General features: G+C 43.4%; 1 protein-coding gene across 1 annotated transcript; it reads right to left on the reverse strand.

Moving 5' to 3' along the window:
• Positions 1 to 1233: 1233 nt before the first annotated feature.
• smarcc1b (SWI/SNF related, matrix associated, actin dependent regulator of chromatin, subfamily c, member 1b) lies at positions 1234 to 13708 on the reverse strand. The gene is made up of 28 exons (XM_035529420.1): positions 13497 to 13708; positions 11973 to 12092; positions 11138 to 11223; positions 10168 to 10249; positions 9906 to 9998; positions 9732 to 9801; positions 9382 to 9451; positions 9206 to 9281; positions 8764 to 8889; positions 8424 to 8506; positions 8187 to 8308; positions 8013 to 8072; positions 7883 to 7897; positions 7560 to 7695; positions 6995 to 7066; positions 6789 to 6902; positions 6519 to 6672; positions 6326 to 6436; positions 6015 to 6074; positions 5525 to 5783; positions 5114 to 5269; positions 4797 to 4846; positions 4434 to 4527; positions 3873 to 4006; positions 3540 to 3674; positions 2120 to 2264; positions 1831 to 1902; positions 1234 to 1659 (listed from the first exon to the last, which is right to left on the reverse strand). The coding sequence occupies exons 1-28, from the start codon at positions 13653 to 13655 to the stop codon at positions 1592 to 1594; spliced, it is 2922 nt and encodes a 973-aa protein (XP_035385313.1). The 5' UTR covers positions 13656 to 13708; the 3' UTR covers positions 1234 to 1591.
• Positions 13709 to 13846: the final 138 nt, after the last annotated feature.

Here is a 13846-nt window from a genome sequence, read left to right on the forward strand (position 1 = left end):
ATGAGTGTTTTAGAATAAAGGGAGTTTACCTTCCAAAGCTGATTGTCAGGTAAATGCTCTCATAACGCTCAGTAATGACATCCCTTCACAAGCACTCAGGAAAAAGTTGAGCATGGAGTTCAGCCAGAAAGCAAGTGCGGCAAACATGATGCTGTTTGTAAAGCACCCTTGAGTTTGAAAAAGGCCCTATATAAATGTGACTAATAATAATAATAATAATAATAATAATAATAATAATATAATGATAATATTAATAATAATAATATAATAACAACAATAATAATAATAATAATAATAATAATAATAATAATATGATAAGCCTAAAGTCCTGAGAGTGTAGATTACCTTTCTTTGTTGCTGCCATAGTAACAACTGACCATGCAAACAGATGTCATTAATGCAGTGTCTGTTATCATTAAAATGCATTATCACTGGAAATGGCAAATCATTAATTTTGATGGCCTGAATTTATTCCACGAAACAATCAGCAAGCCTTCTCTTGAGTTCTACAGTGTAAAGCTGATTACATCTCTGATAAAAAATACTATAGACAACTGCAGTGATGCATGAGGAGGTATGGGTGATAACGATTGATCCTTTTCTGCTAGTTTAGTGGCAGTGTTAATAAATGTACATATTGCACAGAGTGGTTACAGGCTACTGTTATTATTCAACTGGACATTTACCTCACTCTTGACAAGCATGTCTTTGATGTTTTTGTGTCTTGCGCATATGTATTAATAGCACACATTTAGAAAAATTAACTTTTTTTGAGGATATTGAATCCACACTTAGGCCCTCAGTAAATGCAACCAAATTAATACTAATACTAAACATAACAATACCATATACTAATCCTAAACCTATTTACTATTAGGTTAGTTTGTGTGAATTACAATTGATTCCCTAAATTGTATGAATGTGTGCTGGGTGGGCATGTACATAAAGCTAATAATTCCTAAGTGGTGTACCCAGTGTAAACATAAACAGCCTTGAATCAAGGCTGACATTGTCCTTTACCTTCACTTAAACACAGTTACAGACATTAGAGTAACAATCCCTCTTGACTTCTATATGGACTTCTCTGGTTACTAATATATATTGTTCCCTTATTTATGGACTACTCTGGTTAACAGTATGTCATGTTGCAAGCTCAGTAGAGACTGTAATCAGATGAAACAGTTAAAGGCATTAATAACTGCCTAATGATATTAATAATACAAATAACAAAAATGACCTTTTGTAGAAAATTTATTGAGCCTTGATTCTTATTCCACAAGTGCTGTATCTGATTCAATACAAAAACTGAGCTACAAACATTTAGTGCAGATGAAACAGCAAATGTAAAGCCACAAATGTTACTTTTTGAAAGTCACTGTAGCATAAAAAAACCCACATTTACAAATGACCAGTACCAACACATCCATTACTTGACAAGTAAAACATGAAATGGTATGCCGAAATTGCAGTACTAAAGTGAAGTGTGATGGATTGGACTGTTTGAGGTGCAAGTGTGTGACTCATTGCTGGAGATGGTTGTAACACTGTCTGCAGTTGGATATGGTTGAGATATCCACAACGGTGACTGGCTTCAGCTCTCCATTGGTGCCCTTGAAATGGGTGTGGTCCCTTCAGACTGCGAGGGAGATGGGGTTGGGTCTACATGAAAAAAGGAGAAATTCAAATGTATTCAAATGTATTCAATGTATGCATGGTTTCAGACCAACAGTTCAGGATATATGTGATAATTCCTGAGGTCAACAGGTATGAAGATCCCAGAACAGGTGTTCAGAGGATTTATGATCAAGGAGAGAATGAAAAGTTACTCACAAGTGCCATTGGGAGCCCCAGTGTGGCGGGAGCTCAACATCTGGCTTGCTCCTCCACTGCCCACTGTACGACCTGACAGATGAACCAACCAAGACATCATGTGCACAAACACATACATACATACATATACATATATATCTATATATACACACACATACATATACATATCTATCTATCTATCTATCTATATATATATAAATATCTATACACACACACACACACAGTGATGTCATCATATACACAACGCCCCCTCTGTATAGTGAACATACGTGTGCAGGTTGAGCCATACCATGGTGGGCAGGGTTATATGCAGCTCCACCTCCACTGCCCCCCTGCTGCTCCTGCTGCTGGCGGGCCTTCAGCTCAGCGTATTTCACCTGCTCCATGTGGAAGCTCTGACGCTCCGCCAGCAACTGTTGCCTCTGCTGCTCCAACTGCACATACACACAGTGCACATGCACGTACCCCGCATGTACACACACCACCAGCACACATGAACATACACCGCACAGAAGCACACACCCCCCATACATATATACCACACCCAGTGTGTGTGTACACACATACATACACACACACACACACACACACACACACACACACACACACATACATACACACATACATACACACATACACACACACATACACACACACACATACACACATACATACATACACACACACATACACACATACATACACACATACATACACACATACATACACACATACATACACACATACATACACACATACATACACACATACATACACACACACACACACACACACACACACACACACACACACACACACAATTAGCAGTAAGCACCAAAATCCCACTGTGCTTCCACACTACTTCATGCTTTTAGAGTCACAGCATCATTACTGCGTAGCCTTGCTTAAGGGGGTGTGAGGAAAGTGAAGAAGGCAGGTCAGGCTCCACTGGCATGCCATCGTTGGGGAAGGAGTTATACACACATGCTCTTAACAAATGTATTGCATTACAGTGCTCACTTCAACATGGTTTTCCTGTGGGATGAATGACAACGGATAATATTCCATATTAAACGCTACTCTATATGAAGAAGATGCAGCAGACTGCAATTGTTATTGCTATTATTATTTACATTTATACAGCACATTTCTCAGAGTCAGGGATGCTTTTAAAGACATATATATTAGCTTTTACGATCACTCATAAACCGATGAGAAGTGGCAGCAAATTTGCGCACAGCATTCTCTCTATCAGAAACCATAGCCGCCTGGGGGACTGCACCAGGTGCAGGGAAAGGGGAGGAGGTTAAGACCAGGACAGAGCATCAACCAGCACTGGACAAACATGCATACATACACACACACACACACGCGCACACACACACACACACACACACACACACACACACACACACACACACACACACACACACAACACAAACACACAACACACAGGTCACAATTACACAGGAAAACTGATTATCCAATCAACTTAACCTCCATGTTTTTGGAATGTGGGAGGAAATCAGAGACCCTGGAGATAACCCATGCAAACACAGGGAGAACATGGAAACTCCACCCAGATAGGGACTCGAACCCAAGACCCTAGAGCTAAGAGGCTAACCACCAGGCTACTGTGCTGCCACACTGTGTTGTTACGGATGCAGTGGTGTTACTGGTGCAGTGCAGTTAGTGCTGTGTGAACCTACAGCCTCCTTCTCCCGGTCCATGATGGTTTCCAGCTCCTCAAAATGTCTCAGCTTGATCTCCAACTTCTTCATCTGTGTCTCAACCAGCAGAGCCACTAGAGACTTAATTTTCCTCTCCTCCACTGCAGCCAAGTGCTTGGGGGGGGGGGGGGGGGGGGGGGGGGTGAAAGAGAGAGAATGTTAAAAAAAAGTAGTTGAGGCAATTAGGCATAATATTCCCAGTTTATTGAGAATTGTGCATAACCCCGGGTGTTTACCACCCTCCCTTCACCTAGGGGTTTACCACCCTCAAACCTGAGGTCAGTGTTTGAGAAAAAAGATGCCGTTGCTCACTTTGGCTTTGGTGGCTGCAGAGGCCAATGCAGCAGCGGCTGCTGTGGCAATGTGTGCTTCAACCAACTCAAGCTCCACCCTACTACTTCTCTCCTCTTCTTCTCCATGAGTCTGGCCCATCTCCAATCCATCCTCTTTACCACAGACACACACAGACAGAGAGAAAGTGTTTTAATGTTGTAATGTAGTGGTGGTGTGGTAGTTTGGGGATGTGACCATGGGGTTACATCAGGTGCAGTGAGTGTGTGGCATTGTGAATGTATGGCAGCATGAGTATGTAGCGGTGTGAGTAGTGTAACTGTATTGTGGTGTGAGTGTGTGTAGCTGTGTGTATGGTGGAGTGAGTGTGCAGCAGTGTGTAGGTGGTGATGTGGAAGTGGCGGTGTGTATGGTCATGTGAGTGTGCGATGGTGTGATGCAGTGTGAGCAATGTGTGTGGCAGAGTGTATGGTGGTGTGAGTGTGAGGAGGTGTGTGTGTGTGTGTGTGTGTGTGGTGGTGGTGTATGCGAGAGGCAGTATGTGTGTGGCATCGGTGTTTAAGTGTCTGCAGTAACACACACCTGCCAGGTTCTGTACCCTCTTCTCAGATTCAATCTCATCTCTTTCCTCATTCTTCACTTGCTCTCCCTCTCCTGCTCCATGTTCCCCCACCACCTGACAACCAGAGAAAAGACAAAGACAGAAATGCAGAAACAAACAATCCAAAAAAAAAGAAGAAAAAAAGACAGGAACAGAGAAAACAGTACATAGAGATGGATTTTAAAATCTATTATTTTCACATATAATCACAAAGTCTCATTATTATATGTGAATATAACACATAATATTTTAGTATATTGCATATGAACTTAGAACGGGATGTGGTCCAGTTTTAAGATGGCCCACAAGATTCAGAACAGAGTCTGATATAAGGGTTCTCTCACATTTATATGCTGGTCAGGATCAAACTCCATTTTTTCTATTCCAGCCCCATCTAGAAAGAACAAGGAAACAGATTTTAGTCATCTCTTTATTTAGTTAAGTGTCAGCCATAAGCTTGTAGTCTTTGCTCAGCCCTTCAGATATTAGACTAATTGCACACCCTACTGGATACTTCCTGCAGTACAAACTGATTGTGTGTGTGTGTGTGTGTGTGCGCGTGCGTGCGTGCGTATGTATATATATATGTGTGTGTGTGTGTGTGTGTGTGTGTGTGTGTGAGTGAGTGTGAGAGAGAGAGTGTGTGTGTATAAAAACGTACCACTCTTTTCTAGTTGGTCAGAGTCACTCTCTGAGATGTTACTTGATTGGAGGCTGAAGGCAGAGTCGAGTTGTGCTAGGCTCCTTGCACGTTCTCTGTGAATGTGTGAGTGGAGCAGCTCGGGGGTGGCTTCGTCCCTCACCCGAGAGAACTCCTCTACAAATATATGAGAATGAGAGAGAGAGCGCAACATCATGAAAAGACCTTTAAAGAAGTTTTTATTTTAGTGCCAAATGACTTTTACATAAACAAGATTCATGAAGTAAAGCACCTGTTGGTGTGCTGGAGATTGAGATTTTCAGAAAACAGATTTTCAAAGAAAAGGTTTTTTCTCTGGTACAAAATGTGACACCACCCCAACCCACCAAGCATCACCCACGCACACTGAGGTACACCCACGCTTACACCCACCCAAGGCAGCCTTGGCAGCAGCAGAGGCAACTCTGGGGTCGACTACTGAAGCGAGGAAAGCAACAGTGCTCATGACGGGGTTTCCTGATTGGCTAAAGGGGACTGGCTGGTAGGCCAAAGGTCCCAAAGATGCCTCCGAGTTCTCCAGGTATGGGTCCTCTATGGGCAACCGCAGGAAGTGTAGAATACACTCATCTTGCGTGCGACTACCTACATGCTCCGAAACTTTATTCCAGTCATCTTTATACATCTCCAATGCCTGACAGAGAGAGACAGAGACAGAGAGAGAGAGAGAGAGAGAGAAACACATCTTTGTAACCCAATTTGTGGCTTGATCTTTTTTTGTTTGTTTTTTTGGCAAACAGGTATTTCTGTAACACTTTCATATATAAATTCTGATGAAATTATATCTCTGTATATTATATTGCACATGAAACCCATGTTCTCTGGCCAGAACAAACTGTATGTACAGCTTGGCTGCCTGGCTTACCTCCAGCAACAACAGCGTCTCTTGTTCTGTCCACTCTCGCCCTGCACTTGCTCCTTTAGTCTGCAGTGTGTAAGGGACACAGAAAAGCTGCTCAGGTTTGTGGCTTCAGGACCATGGACAGCTCTCTAAAGCGCTGACAATACAGAGTTTAACTGGAACCATAAGAGAGGTTTACAATTTTGGGAGGGAGAGAGAGAGAGAGAGATTAAAAAAAAAAAAAATGAAAGAAAGAGAGAGAATGTGAGAGTGTGTTTGTTTGTTTGTGTGTGCGCACGTGCGTGCATGCATGCAAGTGTGTGTGCAAGTAAGACCTTTGGATGTTTCTTTGCATATATATCGGTGCGCAGGCCAAAGTTCTGCAGGTCGGAGGGTTTTTCTCTACTCTTCTCTGGAAAATTAAGCATGTGCTGAGAGGATGGAACCTGCAACCATGAAAAACCCCATTAAGCTCCTTACAACTGCATGTGCGTGTGTGTGTGTGTAAGGGGGGTGGTGGGGTGGTACCTGTAATGGTCTATGCTGCAGAGGAATCAGGGCAGAGTGTGTATCTGTGAGGACGTTAAAGTGAGGCGTTGGGGGGGGGCCCATGGGGAGGGGTCTACTCTCAGCTTCAACCTGATAATTAATCAGACCCCACTGCTCCAGGAATGCATGGACCCTACCACTATCCATGCGCGCACACACGTACATTTGTACACATGTAAGTACACACAAGGTCAAAGCAAATGCATACAAAACAGGCATACAAGCATGCACATGAACAGACGCGCTGACCTCATAAGGACACAGACATCTCCTGTAAGATTGCGTCTGCAGGAGGTGGATGTCAGGTACTCCTGTGGGTTCAGGCGGTAGGTGTCAATCATGAAGTTACGATACGCCAGATAGCTGCAAAAAGTGATGCCAGACACAGTGTTGATTTGATGCCTGAGAAGTGAGTGGAGTGATAAATGCAGATAGTGCGTCTAAAAAGGTCTCACATTTCTGGTGATTTGGACTTGTTCTTTCCATTGAAGAACTCGGGCAGTGCTCTCCTCTCTATCCTGTGCATGCTGAGACACAGACACACACAGACAGATCAGTGTTAGCACCAGTTTCCATTCACATGACAGCACACAGGGCCACTGGTCAATGGCCTTCTTGGGTTAATTTTTAACAAATGCAAAGGAATACAGATTTTATTTCTCATCAGTGTAATATAGCTGTTGAGAAATGGGAAGACAAAGGACAGATTAATAAGGGTGGTGTAACGGAAATGTCACTTTCACTGAAGAAGAGGGTGGCGTGACAGGGATGTCACCCAGGAAGGTGAAATGTGTTTTATGGCTGCTGTGCCAGAGAGCTGGTCTTTAGTCTGGTAGTCAGAGGATGTGGGTCTGAGATTTGGTTGAGACCGGGTATGGTTACAGTCTGCGGAAATGGCTACAGTAAGTTATTAAAATGCCTGTATTCAGATGTGTATACGTGTTTACCCTGCTTTCCCTCATTTGTAGAAACAAAACAAGCCCAAAACATGTCAAGCCAGCCAGCCCAGGCAAGACTCACGAGTTGTAGTCGAACCAGGAGGCATAGCTGGGAATAATGATGTGGTGTGTCTGCTCCGTCGCAGTCTCCTCACTCTCCAGACCACGTCTGAACTCCCGGACTTGATCCTCTTCGTCCTGCACAACGAACACGAGCAGTGCACACATGTCCGCAGGTACGGAGTCGATGAGTGCAATTACTGTGACCTATACTGTCACTGTGAATGATGATAAGCAGGCAGAAACACTGTGGGTGGTGATGAGTGTGATGGATTAGTATTACAGCCACTAATATGAAGCAGGTGACGCACATACACACTCACGCCGTACGCCAGAAAGGAACATCATCCTCCTGCTCATCTACAGAAACGAAACAGCACAACACCACATTACAAGGTCAACAACAGTATATCAAGAAGTAAATAAAATTAACAAGCAGGTATTGTGCTTGTGTGACACACACGCATGCCCTTACCCAAGTCAGTCATGGTCCCGCCTTTCACTGGTGTGTTCTCACTGTCTTTCTTCAAGTTAACTGTTGCCAAGGATAAAGACAAAAATCAGCATAATTACTGATTAATAACCTCAATTTGTATAAAAGAAAATGAAGCAAATTAAAAAGGTAGACAAGAGAAACATAGAATCTCGCCATTTTTGGGTAGTATGACCTCCTCCCTGTTAGGCACAGGTGTTGGGTCCTCCATGTCTTTAGTCAGATCCTCCTCTAGCTCTGCCTCCTCATGCTGACCACGCTTCTTATATGCCCCTAACCTGCAAATTACAAATTAACCAAATAAGATAATCATTTAAGGAAATTTTTTTTTAAATATTTTTCTTGCTCCCGTTCTAGTACAGTTCATGAGAAAAGGGTACGGTTTAAGATCACCCTTTCTTCTGTGCTTTCTTTCTGGGCTCGATCGAGGGTGGTGAGGGTGAGCTCCTCCTCTTCCTCCCAGAAGTCTTGCACTCCTGACAGTGTAAAGATGGCAGAGGGGGGTAAATGAGAAATGTGGGTAAAGACAGCAGAGTGGGTAGCAAAGGGGGTGAGCATAAGAGGGGACAAAGGGGATCACAGAGAGGAGAGGGCAACAGATGGGATAATAGAGCAGAGGGGGTAACAGGGGATAATGGAAGAGGAGACAACAGAGAGCAGAGGTTCCAGAAGAGGAGCCAACAGAGGGGGCAGGGTAACAGATGAGGAACATGGGGCGGTGGGTTGGGTCTACCTCCTCGTCCCTTAGGTATATGCGTTGCCGGTAGCTGATCCCCCGCCTGCCCTCATCCACGTCATAATCCTCTTCAGTCATCCACTCATTAAACACATCTGTGTCCTGAACCCATCTGGCATGTACCTAAGCCAATCAGCACCTCAGTCAGCTTTTAGAAATTATGTTTAATCAATGCATGCAGTAGAAACAACTGATCAAGTTCCTGTCTGAAATTCACTTCAGTTTATACAGATAACTATAATAGGCAGGCACTGATAACCTAGCTCAGAGTAGCATTAGACCATCACAGAGCCATCCTATTACTGTTATGGTACTTTAAATGTGCTAATGGGTTAAGCAGCAAAACCTCTGTCCATACTTGTGCTTTTGTAAAGAGGTTCATATAAAAACACACTTGGCAAGGCATCATGGTTTGGAATAAGGCTTTCCATCCACTCACCTTCCAGGGTCGACCTGGACAAGACGGCTCCTCTACACCTTCATCAACATCACTGCTCGGGACCCATGTATCATAACTACCAATGACACAAAACATTTATCCATATGTAAATATCATATGTAATATGGACATATGTAATATTTAACATTCTTATTCTGCTGTTTTGTGTGCGCTACCTGTCTGGATACATTCCCCAGTGCACTAGAACATGCTCATCTACCCACATGACAGGCCGGAACCACTCTTCTGAAGAACAAAACCACCCAGAGTCACTCACTAAATCTAATACCTTAGATACCACCCACCCACACCCACACCCACACACCCCCCCACACACACACCCCCACACACCCACACACACACCCACACCCACACCCACACCCACACCCACACCCACACCCACACCCACACACACACCCACACACACACCCACACACACACCCACACCCACATTATATACACCAAACACAAACTCCAGACATTATATGTAGTAAACACATATATTCCCTCTAGATACATTACACACCATCATCTGCTGAGGTGGGAGATGGGTAAACTTGATGGGTGGCTTGTAACCTGTCTTCTGTGACGGAACCCTGAGAGGGAGAGACAGAGAGAGACAGACAGACAGAAATTCACGAGACTATAAATAACAAATTCCCTACATGTTTGCTTGCTGCTCCTCTTCACTCTTCCTCACCTGATGTCGTGTGATGATTTCATGGAGTTCGCTGGCCTGCTTCAGGTCCAGCTCAGGTGACAGGTACACCACTGGTCTGCTCAGCAGATTATTCTACACACAACCCCATCCACACACAGGCACATGCCATCAAGAATCATATAACAGTAGACACCACAATGACCATTAACATTTTCTTCATCCCGCTCTCTATGCATCTTCATTTCTGTCTTTGGGCTGTGTGTCTTGTCAAGAATGTGTGAATACTCCATATGTTCAGTACCTGTATCAGGGTTTTCTCCACACTGATGAACATCTCGACATTGCGGTCCACTCGGGAAGGGTTCTGCAAATCAAAGCGCCGCCTGCCACAGAGGAGAAGACAACAACAAGATTTTCAATCACCATCAAAGTTAGCAGCACGGTGAAGCCAGAGGCAATAGGTTTAGCTATAGAACAACAGCTCTATGATTAATTAACGCTTCACCACCATTTCATATTCATATGAACACAATTATAAGGGTAAAAGAGATCTGATCAACATGGTTACTTAGTGCTGGTTGATACACAGAGCGGGTTCCTTCTGTGTCCTACAACACTACAAGCTAGTCCCACTAAACCTTACTCCAAACCTGTGACTGTCATAGATGCTTAATAGTCCTTAAAGCAGACACACTGGCCTTAGTGCCTAAACAATAATTAGAATTCTAGAGACGGTGGGGAAATACAACTTCCCACAATACACTTATAATATCTAGCAAATGATGATAATTATCCTAGTTGAATGTGTACCAAAATGCATTGTGAGTTTCTTGAGTAACAGCCCAACTAACTAATGATAATGGTTAACTTAGCTAATGTTAGTTAGTTTTTACCATCTTTCCTGCATTATGTCAGTGATGCTGTTAGTCTGATGAAGCCGTCTTAAATGAGCAGAATATCTATGGCTAATTCTTATAATTCTTATAAGTAAGAGGGATAAGCAGGATCGTCTCAGTAGGCAGTCTGTTAAAAGCAACTAATTTTTGCTTATACAACTGGAAATGTTAATGCACAGTTATGATCTGAAAGTATCTGATGAGAAAGTATCTTATAGTTATGTGCGTTTTATTGCTGATTACCAGAGTAAATTACTCCCTGTATAGTACAATGCAAATGAGGGAAATAATGTTTCTCGAGAATGTTTGCAATGCAGTGGTGGGCATGTCTTGTATTATTAGTTGTTCAAGAGGTCTGTGACAAACTATACTCACCAGCCCTGCTCAGTCTTAAATTTGTACACAGAGCCGATGATGTGGCACAGAGCACCACCAGGTTTCATGTCCAGGAAACACTTTGCCTGTGGAAAGGAAAAACTGTTTCTATGGCTATACTCATTCATACATATTACTGCTGAATTGACTTTATTTGTATTTGAAACAACTCAGACTGTTAAACCATGAGCATGAATTTAGCTCCTTTATAAAAAGGACCAGCCTGCGCTCATTTGCAAAAACAACAGTGTCATAGGAACATGAACTACGTGACTCTACAAGACACTTTGCAACAATAAACTACCAGTACACTTTAATCACAAAGACATCTACCCAAAATGTTAAAAAGGAAAATGACACATGTACAGCAAGAAGTGGGTGTGAGGAATGCACTGCAGGCAATAAGAGATTAAAATAACATGCATCTGATCTAGAACCACACATGAAATTGTCTTACACCTGATTTGAAAAAAATGTTTGTGTTCACGTCTTTAAAATAGATAGATAGATAGATAGATAGATAGATAGATAGATAGATAGATAGATAGATAGATAGATAGATAGATAGATAGATAGATAGATAGATAATTCATATTTGTGACACACTGAATAATGTGAATATTACTGGACAAAGAACATGGTAGATAAAGGAATGCTCATGTACAGGACACTTGGAGGAACCCATGAGAAACCTGACATGCTGTCAGAGTTCAGTATAAGAGAGAAACATGCAGCAAGTGTACTGTAGGATTATATGAGGACGCTGTGCTCAAAAGAGGCTGAGATCATGGGTGCTAGTAAGGATAGAAAGAGAAGTGTGAAAAAGTGGACTCACTGGCAGCTTTGTGAGATCTGGGCTGGTGGCTCTGCGGCCAAATGTGTCCTCCTGAAACTGCAGAAGCTGCAAGACAAGCCCTGCAAGGGACTTGCTGGAAGGAGCATCAACCTGAATATACTGATCAAATGAACAAAGATTACTGAAACCTGAGCATACCACTCAAATGAACAGAAGTTAAAAAAGGTTTAGCTGTAGACTGACACCAGAAGTAACCCCCATGATGAATATATAATCTTGGTATCTCAACTGATTGAGGTATATACAAACTGTCTTTCTTTGTGTGGCAAATTTATATAAAAATGGCCTACAGCAAGGCTCCAGTGTGTTTACAGATGTAATAAAGGTTGAAGGCAGCCACCCTACCTGGGACTCAAACCCAGGACTGATAGGAGGGAAACATGAGGCTTGACCACCGATTACTAACCGTTTTAAGTGACAGTCTCAGTCAACCAATCCTCCCCCTTCAAAGGCAGTCCCCTTCACCTTTTTGGGTGGAGGGGGGGGGTGCCCCTGCACATGACACTTTCCACTCTGCACACAACTTCCATTTCCATCAGAACCACGCCCACTCCCCTCGTCAGGAGTCCACGGACTGGGTTTCACCGTCCCCTCAAAGAATTAACCTATGGCACTTTCCCGATGGTCCCACTGCCATCCCACTTCTGACAACATGTGTAACGAAGGCTGAAGGCAGCCACCTAGAACTCGAACCCAGGTCTGACATGAGGTAAACGTGAGCTCTGACCACTGAACCGCCCACTGAACCTGGCACAGCAGGCAGACTACCCATTTCACAACATACATAACTACACAACAAAGAAATGTGGTTTGACTATTGCTTTAGTTCATTACTAACTTCTTTTCAATGGACTTTATGATCAAGCAAATCCACGCTTAAAAGACTTAATTACGTTAAAACATACGAAGGGGGTGTGTCACTGAAGAAGTAACATCGGGTGAATTCATGTAAACAAGCGTACACAACATGCAGTTAGCGAAATAGCTTTCCATCGTTTTCAAGAATGGAGGACACACTTATCTGCAAGAGCTAGCCAACAGTTACTCATCATTACTGATTTTGGGCAAACCATAGTAGTTGCTGAACTGACTTTAAATCGGTGCAAGCTTTTTTAAAATCATGCAACTAGCCAGCTATCTACATAAAAACGTTAGCTAGTAGCTTGACTATCTAGCGGTTAGATTTCCACTTAAGGTTGGCTAGCTAACGTCATTTCGTTATGATGCTGCCGATATGAAAAATATCTTAGCTAGCTAACGTTAGCTTAGCGAACCTAACTAGCTGTCTGATTTAACCTAGCTAGCCCAACTAGTATTCAGCTAACTGTATGGGTTAGCTAGCGTTAACAAGCTTGTTTGAATCCAGAGACCGAAACATACACAACGCTTGCTTAGCTAGCCGAGCTGTGCAGCTGACAAATTTCCAAGAACGCTTTTGGTAACGTGATGTGTTTCGCTAGCTAGCTAGTACCTTAACGGTAGCTAACCGACTAGCATGCTTACCTTTTTGTAATGCTTCCCCACCCAGCTGCGAACCGTTTCAAGTTGAGAAACAGTTTCGGGACTCTCCCAGAATGTAGAACAAGGGCCCCCATCTTTTTTCCGGCTGAATGTGGAGCTGCTACTCGCTTGGGTCGTAGGTCCCGGAGCTTGTGTCGCCATTGTTACCAGCCTACGTGACGTGAACCGTAACGACAAGCACAGGCGGGGCGGCGCTCGTGAAACAGCGACGTCAGGCGGCGGCGATCGTAGTGTGGAATAAGTGCTCTCGCGATGAAGGTCGCGCGCGCCGAGGTGGGGTGTGAAGTTGCGTTTTGTCCGCTCGTGCACGCCCAGTGCGCTATGAATCCTTG

The sequence above is a fragment of the Electrophorus electricus genome, chromosome 8, assembly GCF_013358815.1.
Source record: "Electrophorus electricus isolate fEleEle1 chromosome 8, fEleEle1.pri, whole genome shotgun sequence".
Lineage (NCBI taxonomy): Eukaryota > Metazoa > Chordata > Actinopteri > Gymnotiformes > Gymnotidae > Electrophorus > Electrophorus electricus.

Bases quoted from the DNA above. Each gene is read 5' to 3' on its own strand.
- smarcc1b (XM_035529420.1), bottom strand. From the start codon at position 13,655: ATGGCGACACAAGCTCCGGGACCTACGACCCAAGCGAGTAGCAGCTCC. The intron at 8,890-9,205 runs GTGAGTGGATGG...TGATTGGCTTAG, and splicing joins GTCCAGGTCGACCCTGGAAG to GTACATGCCAGATGGGTTCA. The intron at 8,507-8,763 runs GTAGACCCAACC...TTACACTGTCAG, and splicing joins TATACCTAAGGGACGAGGAG to GAGTGCAAGACTTCTGGGAG.